General features: G+C 42.3%; 1 protein-coding gene and 1 long non-coding RNA gene across 3 annotated transcripts in view; one reads left to right on the forward strand and one right to left on the reverse strand.

Moving 5' to 3' along the window:
* Positions 1-7,275, forward strand: part of LOC115089907 — a 31,341-nt gene extending 24,066 nt beyond the window's left edge. For both annotated transcript variants that reach the window (XR_003856265.1, XR_003856266.1), the window contains exon 4: positions 6,909-7,275. This is a non-coding gene — a long non-coding RNA (uncharacterized LOC115089907). The remainder of the gene's footprint in view (positions 1-6,908) is intronic.
* TMX1 (thioredoxin related transmembrane protein 1) overlaps positions 1-24,028 on the reverse strand; it is a 28,602-nt gene extending 4,574 nt beyond the window's left edge. Inside the window, exons 1-7 of the mRNA XM_029598339.1 lie at positions 23,777-24,028; positions 21,293-21,408; positions 12,144-12,189; positions 4,512-4,640; positions 2,869-2,914; positions 2,673-2,774; positions 793-862 (exon numbers count right to left, since the gene is read on the reverse strand). Of these exons, the coding sequence (XP_029454199.1) occupies positions 793-862; positions 2,673-2,774; positions 2,869-2,914; positions 4,512-4,640; positions 12,144-12,189; positions 21,293-21,408; positions 23,777-23,925 (658 nt within the window). The 5' untranslated portion in view covers positions 23,926-24,028. The remainder of the gene's footprint in view (positions 1-792; positions 863-2,672; positions 2,775-2,868; positions 2,915-4,511; positions 4,641-12,143; positions 12,190-21,292; positions 21,409-23,776) is intronic.
* Positions 24,029-24,241: the final 213 nt, after the last annotated feature.

Below are 24,241 nucleotides of genomic sequence, written 5' to 3' on the forward strand. Positions count from 1 at the left end.
AAAAAAATAATAAAAAATTATCTGACATGCCTGGGGAACAGTTCATGCCGGTTAATCCAATATGCCAGTTATCTGAGAGCCCCCTACTTCCCGCAGGAAAAGGGATGATGCTGGAGTCGACACAGCAGGGGCAAAGCTAAGGTACTCTGCTTCCTAATCCAAGCCCTCCTCTCTTGTCAGTTCCCCTCCGGCACCTTGCAGGCAACAGGAGATGATGGAGTGGATATAGCAGATCACAGAGACTTACTGTGCTTCCTAATCTTGATTAGCATTTAAATCATCAGGATAGCAATTAAAAAAAAAAAAAAAAAGACCATTGCTAGATATCGGTTATTTGAGCTTTCTGGTTGGTTGACTGCCAGATACTGGGGCTTTGACTCTACTTACTTGGGCTGGTGCTATCACGCAGTGGCAGAGCTTCGTGTGGCTATGTGTGTGTGATGTAAGTTTGATTCCAGAGTCTACCTTCAGGTCCTCTGGCTGGAGAGGCAACAAAAGCGTGGGGTCAAGGAATCTCCGCCATTGCACAGTGGTGACTGCTATGTACAAAACTCAAGGTGCATGCAAATAGGGGCTCCAGATGGAGCCACAGTCTATGAAACCTGGCTGAAGACTCTTGCTGCAATGGCTGGGCTAGATGGAAGGACTAAAAGGGTTAAAAATGAAGAAACCCCTTGGGCAGTTGCAAACAAATGCCCATAACTCCACCACCTTTGAAGAATCTGGATCCAATTGAGATGAAAGTCTAAAGAGGCAGAGAGAAATAGCCAAGGGGAGAGATGATGTACTTACTTGGATGAGTGTCTGGCTGTGGTCTGTGCCTTTTTGATGGACATATGCAGTCTGCTATGAACACCAGTATCTGCAGTTCAAAAAAAGAATTGATCGGTTTGTAATTTCCTGAAAGAAATATCTTGGATAAAAGTAATGTAGTTGCCATTTTAGTTCACGTGGATGCACAGAAATAAAGGATAACAAAGAAAAAAATAAATACAAGGTGATACCTTTTTATTGGACTAACAATACATTTCTTGACTAGATTTCAGGAGTTACTCTCACTTCATTATGTCAAAACAGAATGAGAATAGGTCATTCTTTTCTGACCTGATGAAGGGAGCAAAGCACCCCAAAAATCTAGTCAAGATATGTATTACATTAGTCCAATAAAAAAAAATAACACCTACCATTTTTTTTTTTTTGTTGACCTTTGTTTTCACAGAGGCTCCAAGAAACATCTGCACGTATAATCGGACACATGGTAACCGTCAAAGAGGTTCTGAGTCACTTTCTCCAATAAATCTAATTTGCAGCATTTAAACAGCGCCACTGCACACAAACATAAATCCACTAAGACACATGGGCGGGCTTTAAGAAAGTAATTGTGACACAAGGAGTCCCAGTTTTCTAAGCTTCTTTTGGCATGTAATAAATCACATGCACTAAGCACAAATTATGCTGGTCCACCACTTCTGTGCTTCATCTGCCCAGAAACAATCCTCCACACTAAGATGGGAACAGAAGAGAATCAAACATGCACGAAGCAGAAATAGGCACAGTGAAGAACCCCAAAGGGAATAGCTGAAAAGTATGAAATACTCACAAAATATTGTATACAGCTATGAAAAAGAAGAGCTCCTATGAAGGAGTCTTACGACCATCATAAATTGCCTCGAGAAGCTTTCGGCTTATATATGCAGCCCTTATAGCTCTGGGCTTGACTAATCATAGGTCGTAAGAGATCCTGTTATTCTCCAACTGGAGCTGTAACATAAGGTAAGGCACTAGATATATAACTGTTAGTACGTGCACCTAACTTAAATCCACAAGCTGCATGTGAAATCCTGAAGACTATCCTCCGACACGGCAGTGTTTCGGAGTGCAATACTCCTTCTTCAGGGAGCTTCAGGAACCACAGGTTTATTAAGCCTCGGGACGAAACGCTAGCAGACTATTCTCTGTCGCACAACACTTTTTCTCGCTCCCATCAGCCCAGAACTGACCACAATAGCGTCATACAACGCATTAATAAACCTGCGGTTCCTGAAGCTCCCTGAGGAAGGAGTATTGCACTCCGAAACACTGTCGTGTCGGAGGATAGTCTTCAGGATTTCACATGCAGCTTGTGGATTTAAGTTAGGTGCACGTACTAACAGTTATATATCTAGTGCCTTACCTTATGTTACAGCTCCGGTTGGAGAATAACAGGATCTCTTACGACCTATGATTAGTCAAGCCCAGAGCTATAAGGGCTGCATATATAAGCCGAAAGCTTCTCGAGGCAATTTATGATGGTCGTAAGACTCCTTCATAGAAGCTCTTCTTTTTCATAGCTGTATACAATATTTTGGAAGCAGAAATCGGCCATTCTTAGGCTTAAACCACAGAGAGCTTGACAATCATTCTATTTTCAAAAGGTTTTCACCAGCAAATCTCAATAGAAAACAAAAAAAACCCCACATCCCAGAAGTTTTCCAAAACTACATTTTAAATTCTGAGGAACATTTTCTAATTTTCTATAAACTGTTCATTAAAGCTGTAGAACTCTGGAGAAAAGCGCAAGTCAAAAAACATAAATGTTGTTAGTATTATATTTAATGAGTGCCAGTGCAGCGCAGTTGCCAACCTTCATATCAAAGTCCGTACTTGCTGATAATTATATTACTTTGACTTACCAGTCCTAATGCTAAGCCTGACATCAGAGTTGCCAGGGCAAAAAAAGCATAGGAACCCCAGACTGGTATACCAATATCTTCTGTAAAATAATTGTGGCATTGCTAAAATTAAAAACAAAACCATGAGAATTAGCTCAGGAAATACACATTAAGCTATGCTTACTGGATAATGGTAATAACATTTTATATTACATACCCTAATCCACATGGACAACTGAAATAATGCAGACATGCAACTCATCCTAAAAGAAGACAAAAAGTGAGCCAGGATTAGAAAATATTAAGAATCACACTCCAGTGACAGCCACCCCATTTGAGGCTGCAGCAAAGGGTGGGCACATTAAAATCCAATGTTTTTCTGGGGGGGTTTTCCCCCTCGAAGTTTGAGCAGACGCTGCATTGAAAGGCTGGAGTGTGGCGATTTGGGTGATAAGGAGCATACAACGAGAGTTCTGGAGCCGGGCGAGTATAAAATACATTATCAGGCTCATTTTAATAAGAGTGGCATTTGCTTCCCTATAGCACAGCTAGCACTTCACTCATCACACAGCCTAATTCACCTACTCTCGCCAACACGTATTTGACCCCACGCCATAGAAATCTACTGGGAAAACTACAACACACGCACACATTGAGAGAAAAACACACACACAAACAGCTTAACCTGGGGCATTGTTTTTTAATTTATAGTTTAGAATAATATTGTCCTGTAGAGCAGGCATCTCCCCTAATCAGGGATTTAAAAATTGACCAGACAATTCCTAATCTCACTGAGTAACCCTGCTTAGGTTTTAAAGGAAACTACTTTTAAAATCATTTGCTTCCATGTCAAATCTAATAAAAAATACAAGGAAAATGTTTATATTCTTCAATGACTCTTCTTGTTATAGTTTCTTTAGTATCTGATTGATCACTTTTCTTTCTATCATAATCAAAGTGATATAAATACATACCCTTCTCTCCATCACCAGGCTTCATTTAGGATGTTACTTCATTTATTAATTTCTCCCCAAACCACATATACTCCATGTAAAAGACAATATCCTCAATGTGACCGACACTCTCTCCACATGCTCTGATAAAACCCACAGTAGTGTTTCCTGACCGCCTTCAATCTTATTGTTCTAATAACAAAACACTGTACATCATATGCCACCAGCTGGTCTGTGAGGGCAGTAAGCAGGTGAAATTTAACTGTTAATAACTGTACTGTCTAGTCACGTTTGCCTAGCATGCAGCCTTCATCACCAGTCACAGAGATGGAGAGGCAGCCTAGTGGTCAGAACAGCCAGGATTCAAATACTGCAGACACTCCTTGCGACCTGGGGAAAAAGTCACATCACCTTCGATTGCCTCAGGTACAAACCTAGGGCCCTATTTACTAAGAATTTTTCCCCATGGACACAAAACTGACAGACAACCTTTAATAAATAACCCCCTTAGATTGTGAGCCCTCTGGGGACAGGGAATCTACCTACAGCATCTGAAGGTAATCCGCCTTGAAGTGACTGACCAGTCATAAAAGGTGGAATATAAATCAAAAATGCACTTAAATCAAAAACAATTTCTCACAAGTTAGGAGGTCAATATATTCAGACAGAGCTGCCTAAGTAAGCTAGCCAGATAAGACTTCTCCGGCTAACTTACACTGCCCAGTTATGCCTGCTGTCCAGCTAAGTGGCAACCTCTGAAAGTAGCTGGATATTCAGCAGCTGCCACTTAGCTGGATAAGTCCTATGTTTAAATATCAAAGTATTTTCTTGTACAGCACTCCAGTACATTCTATAAGTTAAAAAAAAAAAAAAGTAACCCCATTCCCTCTCCCAACCAGTTACTTACAGCACAGAACAAGGACCAAGCCATGAGGAAACTGGTTCGATACTTTTCCATTCTTTCTCGCTTACGAAGTTTATAAAATCGTTCTTATGCCTGGAGCCATGGTACCTCCGGAACATTCCATCTTTACAGCTGCAGAAAAAGCAGTAACTTATAGTTCTGCCATATACCCATATGCATTTACCATAAGCCAATCACTTGCACGCTACATATATTTTCTTCAGTCAATTCTGTAAAGCTTTCTTGTGGATGGAAAATATGTCAAATGATTAGCTGCATGTCTAGGGGCATGAAGAACGGAAATGGCACAAGTCGTCTTCGGTTGAGAACCAGTCTTTTTAAATCTTTACACCAGGAGCATAAACGGTCCTTTCAATCCGCTAGGGAAGAATAGTGTAAGGCTCGCCTCAAGGAGTCTTTAAATTGTCCTCAGGAATTATTTGAATTAATAAATTACTAAACAAAATAGATTCACTTAGTCTGTTGGAATATTTCAGTCCTCAAGACTATGCTGATTTCTGTGTTCAATGTGTTAAGTGTTTGGTTGGTAATATGAAGGATCCACCAGCTCACTTTACTGATGGGACGTCTCTGGACAATATGGCAAGATACACATTTTCTCTTGTTGATTAAACAGGGATACACTGGGAACATTTTCAGAAATGGATTCCATGGAAGTGACAATCTATTGCATATTTTGAGGAAGGCATGTTACCAACCGAAAAGGTTTTTATCAAAAATGCCATTTGTAGATTGTGGGAGAGGGATTCGGAGAAAGAATATGTAATTTTGCTATTTAAACCACTATAAGAGGAGGCACTAGTAACTCGGAGAGGGGTAGGTTTGTGGGGGCAGTTCTACATACACCGTCAGAGGTACGAACAGCAAAGCTGACATCTATGAACATTTTCTGGCATTTGGAGCGATGAAAGGTAAAAGAGGAGTTGATTTGTATAGTGTACTCTCCACCTAGCTTGATGCACTCTCTACCTAAGTTCAGTCAAGTTAGGTAGAGAGTACATTGTACAAATCAACTCCTCTTTACCTTTCATCGCTCCAAATGACATAAAATCATCACTGATATCAATATTGCTGTTCGTACCTCTCTGTATGTAGAACTGCCCCCACAAACCTACCCCACCCTGAGTTAAAAGTGCTCCCTCTTACAGTGGAATAAATAGCAAAGTTATATATTGGTCTCTACCAGGGATGCCAACCTTGCTTATTTCCTGCAAGTTCGGGCTTTTTTTTCTAGCGATTCTTTTTTTTTTTTTCCCCCAATTCGCGGGTTGATTATTGGGTGGTTTTTTGGAGCTTGGTGGGTGGGACTTGTCCAGCTGTCCCTGTGATTGGCTACTGCTGCCAATGAGGTCTGTCCACTGTCAGAGGAGCACATGGGCAGACAGGCACTGACAACAAGCAACGGCATCTGGTGATTGAGAAAGATTTTATGCAGCAGAGCAGGCTTGAATTCTGAAGGGAGTGAAGCACTGAACTGGCAACAATCAAAAAGAAGAGGTACCTGGAGGGGGAGGAATGAGTGTGAGGGTCCGTTTTTTTTTTTTCCCCCCACTTTGAAGGAGCTACAGAGTTCAGTGGCTGAGAATGGAGTGGTGGTGCACCAGGCAACCATACAACTGGCCTGCATGGGAGGGTGGCTGGATAGAAGCCATTACTGAATAATGAATTGTGAGTTTAAAAATGTACTTTTAGTGCATACTGTCTGGAACAATGTGTAATATCATGTAATCCACAAAAATCTGATGGACATTTTAGGGGGTTAAATACTATTGCAAGCCACTATATTTCTTCCATTACACTCACAAAAGTTTTTTGTTTTTTTTTTTTGCTTTAAGTGTTTTCTATGTATAAATACCTTCTAATAAAAGTAGTTTTAATCTCATGTGTTTTGGCCTTTTTTTGGGCTTGTTTATTTGGAAAATAGCACTTGTTCTTTCATGAAAACCTGGCAACCCTGGCCTCTACAGTCTCTCTCTTCCCCCAACCCCCCCCTTGCCCAAACAGCATTTACGATAAAAACCTTTTCAGTCAGTAACGCACAGCTAATGTGAGCGCAACACACAGAAAAAAGATGTAGTTATTTCTGGCGTTAAAACCTGCATTGCTGAGCGTTACTCTATCGTGTTTGACAATAGAAGCTGCTCATTACCATTAACTCCACCCAAACTCTCCCACTTGCATAACTAATGTGACATTTGCTAATTAGTGTGCCCTGCCCTATTTACTGCATGCATGCAAAATATAAATGACCCTGTCTGTTCATGAGCCCTCTGGTACTTGAATGTAATCCGCTTTGAAGTGTCAAAAAAGTGTAATAAAAATCAAACAAATCTGTTTTGTTCCCTCAACCCCTGTCCTTTCTCAATGATTTATTTACAGAGGGAAGATTTTAAGGAGATTCTGATTACAGTAATAAATCTGTCACTGTCTGAAAATAAGATATCCTTAATGTTGAAGCAAGGAACAAAAAGAAATGTCCTGGAGTGGCCCAGTCAGAGCCCCAACCTCAATCTGACTGAAAACCTGAGGCATAAGTTCAAGATTGCTGTTCATCAACACTCCTCCAAGGAACATGACAGAACTTGAACAGTTTTGTAAAGAAGAATGATCTAATAATGAAATCTAGTTGTGCAAAGTTGGTGGAGACTCCCAGCTGCAACTGCTGCCAAAAGGTGCTTCCATTAAGTATTGACTGAAGGGGGTGGAGATTTAACCAATTGTTAGATTTTAGGATTTTTTTTTTGTTGTTGAATACTTATATGCTCTGTTCCCTAATAAAAACATTTTTGATCCTAAAAGGTATGAGTATGATTTGTTGATGAGTCGAAAATAAATCCTAACTTAAATGCAAGTCTGACGCACTGACACAATAAGTGAGAAATGTTCAAGGGGACATAGACTTTCTATAGCCACTGTATCAATGTTTTATACCCAATACTCATTTTCACAGTGAAAATCCTAATAAACATATTTCCACCAACTGAGAATTTCTGCATATTCTTAATGACCACAATGAATTTATTTACTTACATTTATATTCTACCTATAACAATATATATGGCTAGACGGGTAACTTAGGCACAAAACATTAACAAAACACAGATCATATCACAATATCTGTTCAAGAAATGCACCGGGCATCCACATTATTTACATAAAACACAAAAAACGGCCTATGAAAAGGCCTCAGAAAAGAGAACAGCCTTTAACTATTTCTGAAACAAGGCATAATCAATAAACAGAGCTCTTCAGGTAGACAGTTCCTCAACTACCGAAAAGGCCCTGGCATGGGTGGCCTGTAGATGAGTCACTCTCACTGAGGGAACTAAAAGGAGATGCTTACTTGTGGAGTGAAGGCCTTGCTGAGGTACAGAGGAGGGCAGCAGTCCAGCAACGTGGCTGGATAACCAAGCTTGACAACTTTAAAAACTACTAGGAGAGAGGTGTGTTCAAACAGTTAAAAACATCTACAGGCAAAAGCCATCTTGAAATATCAGGAAAATGTATTACACCAATTCAGTTGTCAGGCAGGCAAGCCTTGTAAAAGTTAAAGCAGGGTAATCAGTTCATGGTAACACCACCGAGAATACCCTGGCACGGGCCATGTTTTTTGCACTGGCTGCATCGGGAGGGACAGAACAAGAGAGACCTCTAAGATCTTCAACATTATTAAGACATTGTACCTGTAAAATAAGGTAGAATTGTATATGAAAAACGGCAGAACCCCACAAAAACAACTGTAAAGAAACCTTAAATTGAACATACCAAGAGGTGGACAACATATAAACATTCCGAGCGCTTAAAGTGCAAAAAACAGGCAAACCGCATAAAAACCCGGCATGATGATCCTTACAGAAAGGACTGTGGAATGGGGAGAAACTCTTGTAAAATGATAAACACCAGAGATAGCTATCATACGGGCGTACCAGACACAAAGTGCAGAGTGAAACGGACGCACCAGGTAGTGTCCCAACAAAAATGAAATATGCTAAATGTGAAACGCAGTAGTGTAGGAAAAATAATCATCACCGCCTTAAAAAACCCACAATGGAAAGCTAAAAGGGGACTGGATCAGACCCATGAAACACTAAGAAATAAAAGGGGACTGGATCAGACCCATGAAACACTAAGAAATAAATGCACTATAATTATTGAAACATAAGTATTGGGAGGCTACCCAAAATAAAAGAGAGATCAAACAAACAAAAAAAACATATATTTAACAGATATTTGGAAAGGCAAACCAGAAGGTATCAAAATCTGCAAACGAAAAAGTACGGTGCAGGAGCAAATGACAAGAATGCACTATTTATCAAAATATAAAGGGAACCCAAAAGAGAAAAAAAAAACAAACAAAAAAAAAACACAACAAAAGGACTAAACACACCTTTAAAGTCGCATGTGATGGCGTGCCAGACTGCCAACTGTATCAAGCAGCGAAGCAAAGTTAAATAGATGTGAAAGGCGCACCAAAAAGCAAAACAATGTGTACGGTCCTGATATTTCAAGACGGCTTTTGCCTGTAGATGTTTTTCAACTATTTGAGCACCTCTCTCTCCTAGTGGATTTGTCCCTTGGTATGCTCCTGTCTTCCACTTGTTTGTTGGTTAACTTTAAAAACTAAACATAAGATTTTACCTAATAAGACAACCAATGAAGCAACCTGAGCATAAGGGTCACACGTTCACCCATGGGGCGCCCTAACACTAAACCAGCAGCTGCATTTTGTAACAGATGAAGAGCTGTCATCCTCCTACCAGGTAAACCAACATACAGGGAGTTACAATAGTCAATGGTAGTTAACATGAATGCCTGTACGATTGACCAAAGTCCTCCAGCAAGAGAATACACTTCAACCGACGTAGCAGCCTTCATTTTAAAAGGTCCAATTTCACAGCATCTCTAATGTGAGGTTCAAAGGTTAGACCGGCGTCAAAACAGACTCCCAAATCCCTTACAGTATTTGAGAAAACGACAGGAACTCTCTCTAAAGTTAGCTCTCTACAATCCCTGGAGAGCAGGCACCAACTAATCCATAATGCCTCTGTTTTGCTAGGGTTAAGAAAAAATTTATTTTTTATCCAGTCACTGATTCTATCAACGAGCAAGATCACTTCCCCCAGATTACCAAGAACTGGAAAGCACAGTCGGATGTCATCAGTGCAGATTTTAAAAGTTAAGCTGAGGCTTTCTATCACATGATACCATGACTGTAAATACCTATTAAATAATATGGGGGGGGGGGGGAGTGAAGACCCCTGAGAAGCCCCTCTATTATTCGGATTAACTGGGCCCAGCCCGAAGCTGCACCTGATGCCCAGCTAAAAAATGAATGGAGCCAATTCCACTGTGCCACCTAGCCCTCGATGGGAAGGTCTATCCAGTAGAACCGAGTGGTTAATGGTATCAAACACCGATGAAATATTGAGAAGAATTAAAATCACAGATTCCCCCCCCCCCCGATTCATCTCACCCAGCGAAAAATCATGCAAGACGGTTTCAGTATTATGTGGTATTATGAAGCCACATTAATCCTTACTAAGAATAGTACGATCTGTCAAGAAGTCATTAAGTTGAACTAAAACTGCTTTTTCAATTATTTTACTCAAAGATGAGATGTAAGAAATTGGCCGAAAACTAGACATATCCCCCAAAAGATTACCGTTTTAGTATAGGAGGAAGTAACTCCTCCATAAGTGACAGATTTACAATCTGACAAAAATTCTCCACAAAAGTCTTTTAATTAACAAAAAAAAAAAAAAAATCCAAAAAGAGCACTCATCCAGGGGCAATCTAGCAGAGCCAACTTTCTGCAACAAATCTCCCACCTCCACTTTAGAAACAATGAAATCTCTCCCAAGCTATAATAGTGCCTGCTGACAGTGAACTGATCGACCAGAGACTCGCTGCCCTCCTCCTATTAACTTAAGCACCTTGTTTTCACAATCCAAAAAACCTTCACAATCAAAATTCATTGATTGAAAATTATCCTTAGTTTGTTGGGTTTTTTTGTTTTTTTTTAAAGACTATTAACAATAGCAAATTCTTCTAAAGGGAGACTGAGGGCTAATAATTTTAGACTGAAAATAATTACATCTCAAGGCCAGAAAACGGGACCGGTGATCTGCTCTTGCTTGCATATAAATAGCTTTAATAGTGGCTGACCATTGCTTGTGCCACTGGCGCTCTGCCCGGTGCTTAAGCAGTTTTGTTCTAACCAGCTTGGTGCTAAACCAATAAACCTGTGGACGTAAAAACCATAGAAGATTTCTCTTTCAACAGAGCTGCCTTCTCAATTATCTCCTTTGCAGTTCCCAGAAAAGAATCATTTAGTTCTCCAGCAAAGGCAAATGATAGGCCCAATTTTATCAATTTCCATTCTGCACTAAACAAAGTTCAAACCCACAGTCCCGCAGCAAACTTTTCTTACCACTGATGAATCCTTAATATCATCTACATGTATCTAAAGAACTGATTATTAGATATTCAGTACTCATCCTTTAATGACAATGTTCCTATTAGCAAGTAATCATCCTATGCCTTCTATACCCTTATGCGTCCAGAATTTCAAAAGTTTGAGCCAGCTCTGGTGGGAGTTTTTGCATCCTTCAAGGAGGCACTAAAACCAATGCCACAGCCTTCAAGTCCCACCTCCATTAAAATCTAACCCCAGATATCCACTATGCACTTCAAAATATAAATCATGACTAGTGGAAAAACCCATCAAAAAACTAATGGGATAGAATTTCATCCCTGCCATTTGCCCACCATTCCCTAACCCCCTATAAACCCTCTTAGCCAACTTTCCGGTAGCTTAGATCTCCAGCCACTCCTCTCCATTCCCTTCTGCAATTACCCTATGGGAATCAGAAGATTTCAGGGTCAGCAGCAACGCCCAGTCCATACTGCCCCAGGGATTGCAACACTGAAGATGGCAGGGTCACAGCCACAGCCCCAACTCTTGCTTCCCTTTTGAGCTCTCTGTGCATGCACCAGAGGGAAAACAATTCAGCGGAAAAGATTTTTTTCCACCGATTTTTTTTTCTGTCATCACATTGAAATCCCCAGGAAAAAAAAATGTTAAAAACTAAAAACCATAATGTAAAGCATTCTTTTACATAGAGAAATGCCTTTGAAAATTACCCTCTATTTGACTTCTTTTGATCCAACCAGGGCAGAGCCTCACTTTCCAGGATTAAATGATGCAAGATAAGATGTGTCTCTTATAATGGCAGCTTTATAAGTGCCTGAAAAAAGGTCTCTTCAACAAAACATGCACATACTGTACATACAAGCAAAAAAAAAAAGTGAAAAAATTCTGTATCTAAATGTTGTTTTGCTTATGAAATTTAATTGTACATATTTTTTCCAACAAATAGATCCCAAAAGACTTTGCAGTAACTGACAATTTAGCATTAACATCCATTAGGTTTTATTGCGCTAAATACACTTGACCTGTATCCACTTCCATTGCTTACATTGTAAAACTAGAAAGTAAAAATATTTAATGAAATCTCCCTTTACTGAATGCACGTGCAAACCGTAACACCCTCAGCTGTGCAACCAGCTGCCCTTTATAGTCCACAATCAAGCCATTCTCTTTCGGGTACTTACTGGTAGATGGTGGGAAGTGCTGTTATGATAAATCTGCCACTCAATCCTGCAAAAGGATGACATGATATTTTTGTAACAATTCATATTTTTTTTAAAATAAATACAGCACCATATTTTTGACCAGAGATGTTTTTGCTACACAATACAAATACTACAAGCAAACTGGTACATTATGTACTTATCCCTGAAGTAAAAAAAAAAAAAAATAATAAATATTCATGCCTGATGTAAACTTCACCACCGAAGTTAAACTTTTTAGGTTTTTTTTTCTATTTTCCTTATTTTATCAGTCTCCCTTTTGAATGTTAAATGCTAGAGTTGTAGATTTACTTAATATCCTCCCTTCAGTCATTAACTCAAATCACTGTTGCCGAATGGCCCCACTACTGTTACCTCTTGTGCTAGCTAAATCCTATGTTCTATTAAGAAATAGGGCTTTGCCATTATCTCTTCTGGGCCGGCTTAATCTCTTTAAGATGATTATTTTGCCCCAATGGCTCTTTTTATTTCAAAATTTACCTTTTATTATACATGGATCAGATATCAGACAATTGGAGAGAGTTCTGCGGGGTTTTTTGTGGCAGGGGAGGCGGGCGCGTATACCCCTTCGATGCTTGCAAAGGAGGTGGGGCTCTGGTGGCTTGGGGGTGCCCAATCTCCGTCTCTACAACTTAGCGGGCAATCTCCGCCTTATTAGGGATTGGCTCCTGCGTAAATCGGTGTGTCTGAATTTGCCAGCGGAACAGGCTCTGGTGGCCCCGGTGGACTTAGGGTTTATACTGCAGGGGGGTCATGGAGGGTTTGCCTATCCTCCCCTTGTGGAGGCTTTATTTGCTCCCCTCAGGGTAACGTGGAGGGTTACAATGAAACTCCTGAAACTTCCCCGTGTATGTGCTTATTTACTGCCCCTGCGGGGGAATCCTGACTTTACCCCGGGATCCCAAAACGCTAGTTTTAAAGTATGGATAGATAGGGGCATTCAATATTTGGGCCACTTGTTGGACGAAGAGGGCAGGTTGTCATCCCTTCCCTTGTTAACACAGCAATATGGCCTGCCCTCGACGCAAGTATTCTCCTATATGCAAGTGTGTCACTATATTCGTTCCCTACCTCCTGCCAGCAAGGAGCCGAGTCATTTCGGTTCGTTGGACACTTTTTTTGCTTTATCTGCTTCAAAGGCCCCCACATTATCTCAATTATATAAAAATCTAATGGGGAAACAAAAGAATGACATCGCCACGATGTTGGAAACCCGGTGGCGTAGGGAGGGTCGGACTGAGGTAACGGCGGCTATGATAAGGAGCTGCTTTCGTCATTTATCTACTGTCTCCTCTAGTGCATATTACCGGGAAATGCAATTTAAATTCTTGTGGAGGGCCTATATCCCGCCTGTTAGGGCGGTACACTATCAGCTAGTGTCCACTGGAATATGTGGGAAGTGTCAGAAGGCTGAGGGCACTCTGCTTCATATGTTCTGGGAGTGTCCCCTGGTGAGGAAGTTCTGGTCGCGAATGCTTCTATATCTTTCCAGGCTTCTGGATGTTGAGCTTCCTTGTTCTCTTTGTATGATTTTGTTTGGACAGATCCCTATGGACCTCATTCGGGGACAGGGCCCTCGCCTGCTCCTGCGGAAGGGTTTTGCGGTGGGGAAAAAAACTATACTTTGCAACTGGAAGACCGTTGTTCCCCCTCGCATTGGCAATGGAGAAATCAATTTCATCAGTTGATGTTGATGGACAAGCAATGGGCGACAACATCTTTTCAACGGGATCGTTGTTTTCTACGTACTTGGGACGCATATGTTCAATCGCTACCACATAGGATTCGTAGCCACATTTTGAATGCTTGAGACGCCAACACTCTTGGAGAATGTTTGGGGGCATGGAGACCCCGGGACTGTGGGCAGAGACTATTGGGCTGACTATGGGGTGGGGGGAGGGGGGGTTGTTAATTTGGTAATGCTTGCTTTATATTTGATATTGTATTCTGTATGTTGAAAACTAATAAAAACCGTTTTTCAAAAAAAAAAAAAGAAATAGGTCTAAAATGGCTCCCAGACCAGCAGCTCCACAAAGCAGTCATTTACTTCATCTAGAAACTTTACCTCTCTAGCATGTCCTGATGTGACATTTACCCAGAAAATATAGGGGAAACTGAAATCTCCCATTATTACTGTGCTGCCAAATGTATTTATTTGAAAGTTTTTGTTTACCGACATTCGTTAAGAAAACATCACATCGGTTTCCATAGAACAATAAGTAGCCAACAGGGCTTTACAATGAAACAGATAATATAAACTGGGGAGGGGTTAGAGGGTGCGGGAAACCAAGGTTATGCTGTACAAGTAGGTAAACACAAAAACATAGTTAAATACAATTATAGATAGCGTACATGAAAAATATAGTTAAATACAGGTATAGATAATGTACATTAAAAACTAGGAGGGGAGAATTAAGAAAGGGGTATTCGGTGAAGGACCTAGGGGGGTGAGGAGGGGTGAAGGAGGGAAGGAGCGTTAGGAACGGGGGGCTCATACATAGGATCGGGTGAACAACCAGGTCTTGAGGTTCTGTCTGAATTTCTTAGTGCAGGTTTCAAGGCGAAGGTGGGTGGGCATAGAATTCCATAGGGAGGGTCCAGCTAGGGATAGCGCACGTTGTTTGGTGGTTGTTAGATGGAAGAGTTTGGGAGAAGGTGTGTTAATGTTAGCGGTGTAGGGTGCTCTGGTGGGTCTGGAAGAGGAACGGATGTATAAACAGTCTGAGAACCAGAGCATGTCTGGATTGTGGATGGCTTTGTGAATAAGTGTGAGGGTTTTAAATTGAATTCTGGCTGTGATGGGGAGCCAGTGAAGTTGTTTGAGGATAGGTGTGATGTGTTCTTTTCTGCGGGTGCCTGTTAATATTCTTGCAGCTGCATTTTGGAGTAGCTGCAGGGGGGCAAGGCTGTTCTTCGGGAGACCTAGGAGTAGAGCTTTTGCGTAGTCTATTTTAGATAAAATGAGGGCTTGTAGGGCAGTTCTGAAGTCATTGAGGTGCAGAATAGGTTTGAGTTTTTTGAGGGTGTGTAATTTGAAGTAACAGTCTTTGATAGTGGAGGAGATACATTTCTGTAGGTTGAATTGCAGGTCAAGTGTGACACCTAGGTCTCTTACAAAATGCGAGAGGACTGGAGGAGCAAGAGGGGAGTTGGCTGAGGGTGTGGGTACGTGGATGATGGGTTGAGGTGAAATGATCATGAGTTCAGTCTTGTTAGGATTTAGGGCTAGATTGAGTTGGGTGAGTAGACAGTTGATGGATGAGAGGGCACTGTCCCATCTTTTAAGGGCGTTGGAGATGGAGTCGGTGATGGGGATAAGCACTTGCACATCGTCGGCATAGACGAAATGAGTGAGGCCGAGATTTGAGAGTAGCTGGCAGAGGGGGAGGAGGTATATGTTGAAGAGTGTGGATGATAAGGAGGAGCCCTGGGGTACGCCCTTTGTGATGTGGATTGGCTCGGATTCATGGTTTTCAATTTTCAATTTATTCGCTTCCCTAATTTCCTTTAGTACTTCATTGTCCGCCTGTTCAATTTGGCCAAATGGACAACAGAATAATCCACCTCTAAACTTTCCCATCAAACATTGAATTTCCACCCATAAAGATTCTAATGTGCATTTAGTTAAAGCAATACTGGATGCACCAGGAGAAGGATGCTAGTTCTGAGCTCCATATCACATTTACAGGCCGATTCAGTAAAGTCCGCGGGAGAGCGGGCGAATGCCCGCTCTCCCGGCACGCACACTGGACACTCGCCAGTGCACGCGATTCAGTATTTAAATTAGGCCCGGCGGTAAAAACGGGCAAAAGGAGCGGCGGCTGTCAGCGGGTTTGACAGCAGATGCTCAATTTTGCCGGCATCTGTTCTCGAGCCCGCTGATAGCCACGGGCTCGGAAACCGGACGCCAGCCGACTTCCAAATTTTTTTTTTTTAAACTTTTTTTTACTCTTCGGGACCTCCGACTTAATATCGCCATGATATTAAGTCGGAGGGTGCACAGGAAAGCAGTTTCTACTGCTTTTCTGTGCACTTTCCCGGTGACGGAAGAAATTAGCGCCGACCCTTGGGTCGGTGCTAATTTCTGAAAGTAAAATGTGCGGCTTGGCTGCACATTTTACTTTCGGAATCACGCGAATACCTAATAGGGCCATCAACATGCATTTGAATGTTGAGGGCGCTATTAGGTGCCGCGGGTTGGACGCGCGTTTTCCACCCCTTACTGAATAAGGGGTAAGGGAAAATGCGCGTCCAATAGCAGACTAACAGTGCGCTCCGTCGAAGCGCACTGTACTGTATCGGCCTGTTAGGGATTTAGGATGGTGCGGAGTGGGTGGAGACAGCAAGAGGTAACTAATTTTGAACAAGAGAGGCAGGAGGAGGGATGCCGATCTGCCAGAGAGAACAGAAAAGGGAAGGGGGGGTGGGGGGGAGTAGCAGCTCTTTATGTCACAAACAATATCCAAGCAACTGAATTGCAAGGGGTGTGGGATAGAGAAGAAGCATTATGGACAGTCCTAAAAAAAAAAAAAAAGGGAAGATGGTGTTTCCATTTTTATTGCTGTGGTCTACAGGCCTCCAACTCAAACAGAAGAACCAGAAGAAGGGAAAAGTACTGCTTGTTGGAGATTTTAATCTGCCGGATGTAGACTGAAGAATCCCTTCTGCAGAATTTACGAGAAGTAGAGAAAAATTGGATGCCCTGCAAGGGGCTCTCTTCAAACAAATGGTGATGGAATCCACAAGGGAAGATGAGATACACGACCTAGCGTTCACCTGAGCACCAGTGATCAAACGGTATCGTTTGATATCACAAATGTGATACAGAGAGGTCACATGAAGACTTGAGTTCTGAATTTCAAAAATATGGATTTTGTTGAAATGGGGGACGTACCTGGAGAAAGAACTGGAAGACTGGGAGAAAGTGGGAGAGGTGGAACAAAAGTGGGCCAAACAAAGGAGCAATTACATAAGGCAACTAATCTTTATGTTAGAAAACTAAATAAAAGTAAGAGGAATAAAAAACTGATGGCTGAAAAGATTAATGCAAAAAGAACAGCGTTCAAGAAGTATAAAGGATCCCAAAAGGAGGAACTCAGGAGAAGAATATCTGGTGAAACTGAGGGAGATGAAGAAAGAAATAAGGAAAGCAAAAGGTCAGGTGGAAGAAAGGATTGCCAAAGAGGTAAAGCAAGGTGACAAAACATTTTTCAGAGGTATCAAAGAAAGGTCTGAAGTGGTACAGTGAAATTGAAAGGTGTCAAAGATCAATGGGGCGGATTTTCAGAGCCCTGCTCGCCTAAATCCGCCTAAATCCGGGCGGATTTAGGCGAGCAGGGCCCTGCGCGCCGGTGCGCCTATGTTCAATAGGCCTACCGGCGCGCGCGGACCCCAGGACTTGGGTAAGTCCCAGGGTTTGGCGAGGGGGGCGTGTCGGGGGCGGGCCCGGTCGGCGCGGCATTTTGGGGGCGGGCCCGGGGGCGTGGTTACGGCCCGGGGCAGTCCGGGGGCGTGGCCGCGCCCTCTGTACCCGCCCCCAGGTCGCGTCCCGGCGTGCTAGCGGCCCGCTGGCGCGCGGGGATTTACGTCTCCCTCCAGGAGGCGTAAATCCCCCAACAAAGGTAAGGGGGGGGTTTAGACAGGGCCCGGTGGGTGGGTTAGGTAGGGGAAGGGAGGGGAAGGTGAGGGGAGGGCAAAAGAAAGTTCCCTCCAAGGCCGCTCCAATTTCGGAGCGGCCTCGGAGGGAACGGGGGTAGGCTGCACGGCTCGGCGCGCGCCGGCTATACAGAATCCATAGCCTTGCGCGTGCCGATCCAGGATTTTAGCAGCTACGCGCGTATCTACTAAAATCCCGCGTACTTTTGCTTGCGCCTGATGCGCCAGCAAAAGTACGCCAATTCGCGCGGTTTGAAAATCTACCCCATTGTGTGGAGACAGACAAAAAAAAATGGTTGAAATATTAAACAAATACTTCAGTTCGGTGTTCATTAAAAAAGACCTGGAGAAGGACCATCGCTGGTTGACAAGACTGTGGATGGAGGTGGAGTAGATGAAACTCTGCTTACAGAAGAGAATGTATTGGAAAAGCTAAGAAAACTAAAAGTAGACAAGACCATGGGGCCAGATGAGGTTTATCCCAGGATACTGAGGGAGCTCATTGATGTGCTGGCGGGTCCGCTGAAGGACCTGTTCAATAGATCCCTGGAAACAGGAGTGGTGTCACAAGATTGGAGAAGAGCAGTGGTGGTCCCGCTTCACAAGAATGGAAGCAGAGAGGAAGCTGGAAACTACAGGCCAGTAAGAGTGCTCAATGTGATTTACTTGGATTTTAGTAAAGCTTTTGATAGAGTTACACATAGGAGACTCGTGAACAAAATGAGAAGCTTGGGAGTGGGTGCCAAGGTAGTGGTGTCAATTGCAAACTGGTTGACTGACAGGAGACAGCGTGTAATGGTAAATGGAACCTATCCTGAAGAAAGAACCGTGTTAAGTGGAGTGCCGCGCGCGTGTCATAAAATCAGAGGTTGGCGCACGCAAGGGGGTGCACACTAGTGCAACTTGCACGCGCCGAGCCCTCGCGGAGACCAGCTGGCTTTCCTTGGTCCCTCCGAGGCCGCTCCAAAATCGGAGCAGCCTCAGAGGGAACTTTCCTGTCTCCCCCCCCCCCCCCCGGTACCTTTATTTCACAAGTTACACCTGCTGGCCAACTGCTGGCATGCGATCCCCGGGCCCAGCGGCCTTGCAGAGACCTCTGGCCATGCCCCTGCCATTTTTTCAAGCCCTGGGACTTACACGTGTGCCGGGGCTTTACGCGCACCGCCGGGCCTTTTTGAAAATAGGCCTGGCACGCATAGGGCTTTTAAAATCTGCCCCCTTTGTGAGCAACATTGCGGAAGGGATAGAAGGTAAAGTTTTTGCGGATGATACCAAGATCTGCAAAAGAATGGATAAGCCTGAAGGAGTAGAGAAAATGAAAAGTGATTTACGAACGCTTGAAAACTGGTCGAGGATTTGGCAGCTGGGATTCAGTGCCAAGAAGTGGAGTCTTGCATCTGGGGTGTGGCAATTCAAAAGAACTGTATGTGGTGGGCAGTAAAGACTAATGTGCACGGACTGGGAGAGAAACCTTGGTGTCTGGTTATCTGACGGTGGCAAAACAATGTGACAAGGCAATAGCTAAAGCTAGAACAAAGCTGGGTTGCATAGAGAGGAATAACCAGTAAAAAAACAAAACAAAACCAGGAGGTGGTGATCCCCTTGTACTGGGTCCTTGGTGAGACCTCACCTGGAGCACTGTGTTCAGTACTGGAGCCCATATCTCAAAAACGATAGAGACAGAATGGAGGCTGTTCAGAGGAGGATGACCAAAATGGGATAGGATCTGTATCAGAAGACTTATGAGGAGAGGCTGAAGGATCTGCATATGCACCCCGTGAAAGAGAGGAGGTGCAGGGGACTTATGATACAGACCTTCAGAGACCTGAAAGCTTTTAATGATGCATGTACTTTGAACCTTTTTTGCTGGAAAGGAAACGGTAGAACTAGGGGTCCCGAAATGAAACCCCAGGGAGGGGGGGTGGCTCAAAAAATATGTATTCATGGAAAGAGTGGTGGATGCCTGGAATGCCCTTCCAGAGGAGGTGGTGAACACAAAAACAGTCTAAGAATTCAAAGAGGCATGGAATAAACACTGTGGATCCCCAAAGGCTGAAGGATGGAAATGAAGAAAAGGGTGCATTTTTTATTTATTTATTTAAAGGGTTTTGTATACCATCATTCGTGGAACACATCACGACGGTTTACATCATACAAAGATCATAAAACAATAGTCAAAATACATTAATGTTTCTAATATAAAATAAAATTAATTAATAAAACAATGAATAAAAGAAAATAAAATTGCATTTCCTCATACTAGCTATTCCTTTTCTCTAGATGATCTGCACTGGCCTGCTCGAAGAGCCATGTCTTCAATGCTTTCTTAAAAGCTTTAAACTCTGCATCTAGACGCAATTTGACCGGCATTGCGATCCAGATACAGGGACCAGCAATCGAAATGGACCTGTTTCGCACTAGTATAAGGTGGGCTGAGTTCACTGATGGAATTTGCAGTAGTCCTTTATTAGCTGATCTCAAAGATCTTTGTGGGATATGTAAATGAATTAAGAAGTTCAACCAATCTGTTTTTTGGCCGTATATAGCTTTGTGTAAAATACAAAAGCTTGGGGGTAAGCTGTTCGGGGGACCGTTCCCCGAACAGGTTACCTGCGTGGAGGTAACCTGTTCGGGGATTACTACCCTTATCCAATAAGCTTTGATGCAACTGCTCTCCATTTTGACAACATGGGAGAAAATGGGGAATTGGATTCAGAGGACAACCAACATGGGACCCGACTTTTTTACGGTCCAGGTTACTGATGCACAGACATAATGGAAAAAGCAGAGGACTGTTTCTATGGTCAAGTTCAAAAGCAAAGTACATCAAGCATTATTTGAATTTTCAAGGCAGCTCCTCACCAGGTAAAAATGTTGCTTTGTTTATATATAAGGCTTGGTGTTAAGCTGCACAGAGTGGCAGCTACTACCACAGGAGACTTCCTGGGCAGACTAGATGCACCATTCGGTCTCTCTCTTCCGTCAGTACTATGTAAAACTTTCTTTGGAGGGCCTTGGGGAGAGGGGAAACAGGGGACAGGGCTGCCAGGCCCCGCTCAAGAGGCATAACTCTACAAAATGAAAACAAGTTGCAGTGGCAGACACATCTAGCATTACAAGGCCAATGCTCCTGTCACAACATGGATGGCCCCATTATCCCAGCATATTTACCAATGGCCCACCCCCTGGACGGATTTGACTAAAATGTGGCAACAGTGTTGCAGCTTCTCCTACCAAACCGCAGGCAAATCAGTCTACAGACAAGACCTCTGATATATGCATATGGATGGACCTGCTTACAGACAGTCAGATATGGCAACAGCAACAGATGCTTGTACTGACACATTTAAAAAGGCATGCAATATTTAATCCCAAACAGGAACAAAGATTCATTAGTAAGTAGTCCTTCGGTCAAATGTTATGAATTAGTGCACTGCAATACAGGCAACTGTTACCTGGCTGTTCTGTAACATCAACTTTTGCAATCTTAACCTCTAGGTCTTCCCCCCATTCTGAAAATTTTTCCCACTCAGGCTGAAGGTTCTGACAGGCAGGACACCATGGGGCATAGCTAGGAAACAAAATTAATATTAGAAAAGGGGAAGGAAAAATCAAAACAACTGCTCTATTCATCTATTAATTTAATAATAAAGTGCATCTAAATGTTACACACAAGCCAAAATATTCAATATCACTCTTTCCTAAAATAGCTTACGAAAACTACAAAATTATTTTAGTAAAAACAGAAGTGCAAGTAAATTTCTCTTTTCTGCTGAAAGCACTAGGATGCCATTACAGAGCAATCTGCAGTTATAGTTTCTTTTATGACATTCTCTAAAACAGTGGTTTTCAATCCAGTCCTCAAGGACCACTTGGCCAGTCAGGTTTTCATAATAATCCATATTGAAGATGCACGAGACATTTAAATGCACTGCCTCCATCATATGCAAATATATCTCTTGTATCTTCATAGTGGATATTCTGAAACCTGACAGGCAAGATGGAAAACACTACTCTAGAACTTTATCATACCTTAAGTGGATCTACCAATTTGATTTCACTTATATATATAACAAATTGTCTTTAGAAGTCATAGTAACACATTTCACTTCCGCTCTTCATACCGACAGCTTAAAGCAGTATGTTACAATAAGGTTGTCTTAGATGCAGTAAGAAAAAAACTGACAGGGTTTTAAAAGCTACTTCATTTGAAAAACCACGCACACAATTCACCTTTATGTAACTGAAAGCAAAGAAAATGACTAGATGGCCTTTGTACTCCCTCTTTTCTTGTGTTCAATCCTAGGATCATGGGTATCACAAAATCTATTTTGCTTCAAGCTCAGAAAAACATTGGAGGAGGGAAGAGTAGGAGAGCATGAACATCCAAAATGAAACAAAAAGTCATCACACACTGCATATACTGACACACACATACACTGCAATCTTACTTCTCTAATTTGAATAAAGTGTGTAAACACCAGACACAATAATTAGGATCAAGGACTGTAAGAGAATTCTTATTTATCTTGTGCAGAAAATTCAGCAGAATATAGATTTGGGAAACTTTATTGCTATGCCAGTTTGCATGTGATACTAAAACAATTTATAAATATAGCTAACTACACATTTACAAAACGTTTTATTTTGCAAATCTTAAAATGTTTTTCTCAAAATATCATCTCTCTCTCTCTATATATATATATCTATGCACGTTCACATATACATTTTTTGGAAGAATACTGTTAACAGTTTGATATTTTTGGTCCACAAAAAAAACAATAAAGCTTTTGATCCCCAACTACTGCAATTAAGTTCCTTAAGAAAAATTAGGGGGGAAGTGTTACCTTTTTCTATTTACTGTATCTTAACTACATTCTGTACCCTGAAAACAGACATATTCACTGAACAAGCTAAAGGGAAAATAAATAAAAGAAATCCCATCAACTCAGTTTACAACTCCTAACTTTAAATTGGATGCTGCTGCTTTGCCAATAAATGTAATATTAAAATACCGGAAGAGCTATACTATAATTTCTTACATCCCTGCTAAAATACTGAAAAAGAATCAAACACATGCCACGTTTTTTTTTTCGCAGGAATCCCAAATACTTGTATAAATAATTTCTGTAGTACTGAAATGTTAAAGAATTATACGACAATTGAGCAGATTTCTAAAGAAAGAAATAGGCAATGAAATATGGGGGTATGGGAAGAGGGGTGGTTTCAAAATAATCAGCTTATTAGCATTAAAAGCAAATACAGTAGTTTTTAGGATATCCCAAATTAATATGCATGAGCTACATTTGCATACAACTAAGTAGTGCAGTCAGATAAAAGACATGCATATTCATTAGGGATGCCCTGAAAATCAGACTGGCTGAGAGGTAGGGAAATTTGCGCACTACCCAGAAAAAGTAAAGCCCCGTCAATGCTTAACCGGAAAGGGAACTTAAAAGCAAATGGCTTAACTGTCCTTTACATTTCAAAAGCACACCAAAAACTTTTAAGTACTCAGCTCTGTACAGTGTGTAAAACATTAATTCCCATCTGGGTTAATTCCAGTAGTGTGTAGCAACCCACTGAAGTTTTAGCACAAAGTAAAACAAAAGGGCTGGAATACAGCACGTTTCCTAATAATAAACAGCATGATCGCTAGAATAGCGTAAGAAATGTTGTTTGGCACATGACAACTTTGTGATAAACAAGGGGCCACCGTACAGAGCAGCTCTTTATTGCCTCCCTCCGTCCTACCCTGTAAAATAAGGCTTTTCTGCATATTTATGAGTTTATTTCGCTCGCTTTCTATCCTTTTTCCCAAGAAAACGCTTCGGCAAGTTCGTCAATTCTCTGCCCTTTAAAAAGCTGAGGCGCACACCAAAACGTGCTAAAAAGGAGTCGGGCTGCAAGAACGCATCGCGCCGGGTATCAGCCCTTACAATTCAATCATCCACTCCCCTTCCAGGATCTCCCGCCAGTTGGCGTCCGTGACGACCCGCACCTCGCCCTTCCTTCCCAGCGCCACTCGCGCTATGAGTAGAACCCAGCACAACACACAGGGGAAAAGCAGCCTACTGCACAGCGCCATGACAGCTCTCTCCCGCCCGGCCTCAGCGGTTCAACAACCCCGCGCCACTTCCGCTCTCGAGCGCACAGCCCCCAATGCGCAAGGCAAGCCCGGACCGGCACATCACGAGACCCGCCCCTCCGTCTTACGTCTCCAGCCTCTTTAGCGTACGTCACCCAGCTTCTCAGTGCCAGACCTGTCTCTCTCTTCCTCTGTGAGGCGTGACGTAGTATCTAAAGTGAGTACAACTTCCTCTGTATCCCTATCTCCTCGCCTCTGCCTTTAGAGTAGCGGAAGATGGCGGTTTTTGAGTGTCCTTCATCTAGACCTCAAGGAG

The sequence above is a fragment of the Rhinatrema bivittatum genome, chromosome 4 (assembly GCF_901001135.1).
Source record: "Rhinatrema bivittatum chromosome 4, aRhiBiv1.1, whole genome shotgun sequence".
In the NCBI taxonomy this organism is placed as follows: Eukaryota; Metazoa; Chordata; class Amphibia; order Gymnophiona; family Rhinatrematidae; genus Rhinatrema; species Rhinatrema bivittatum.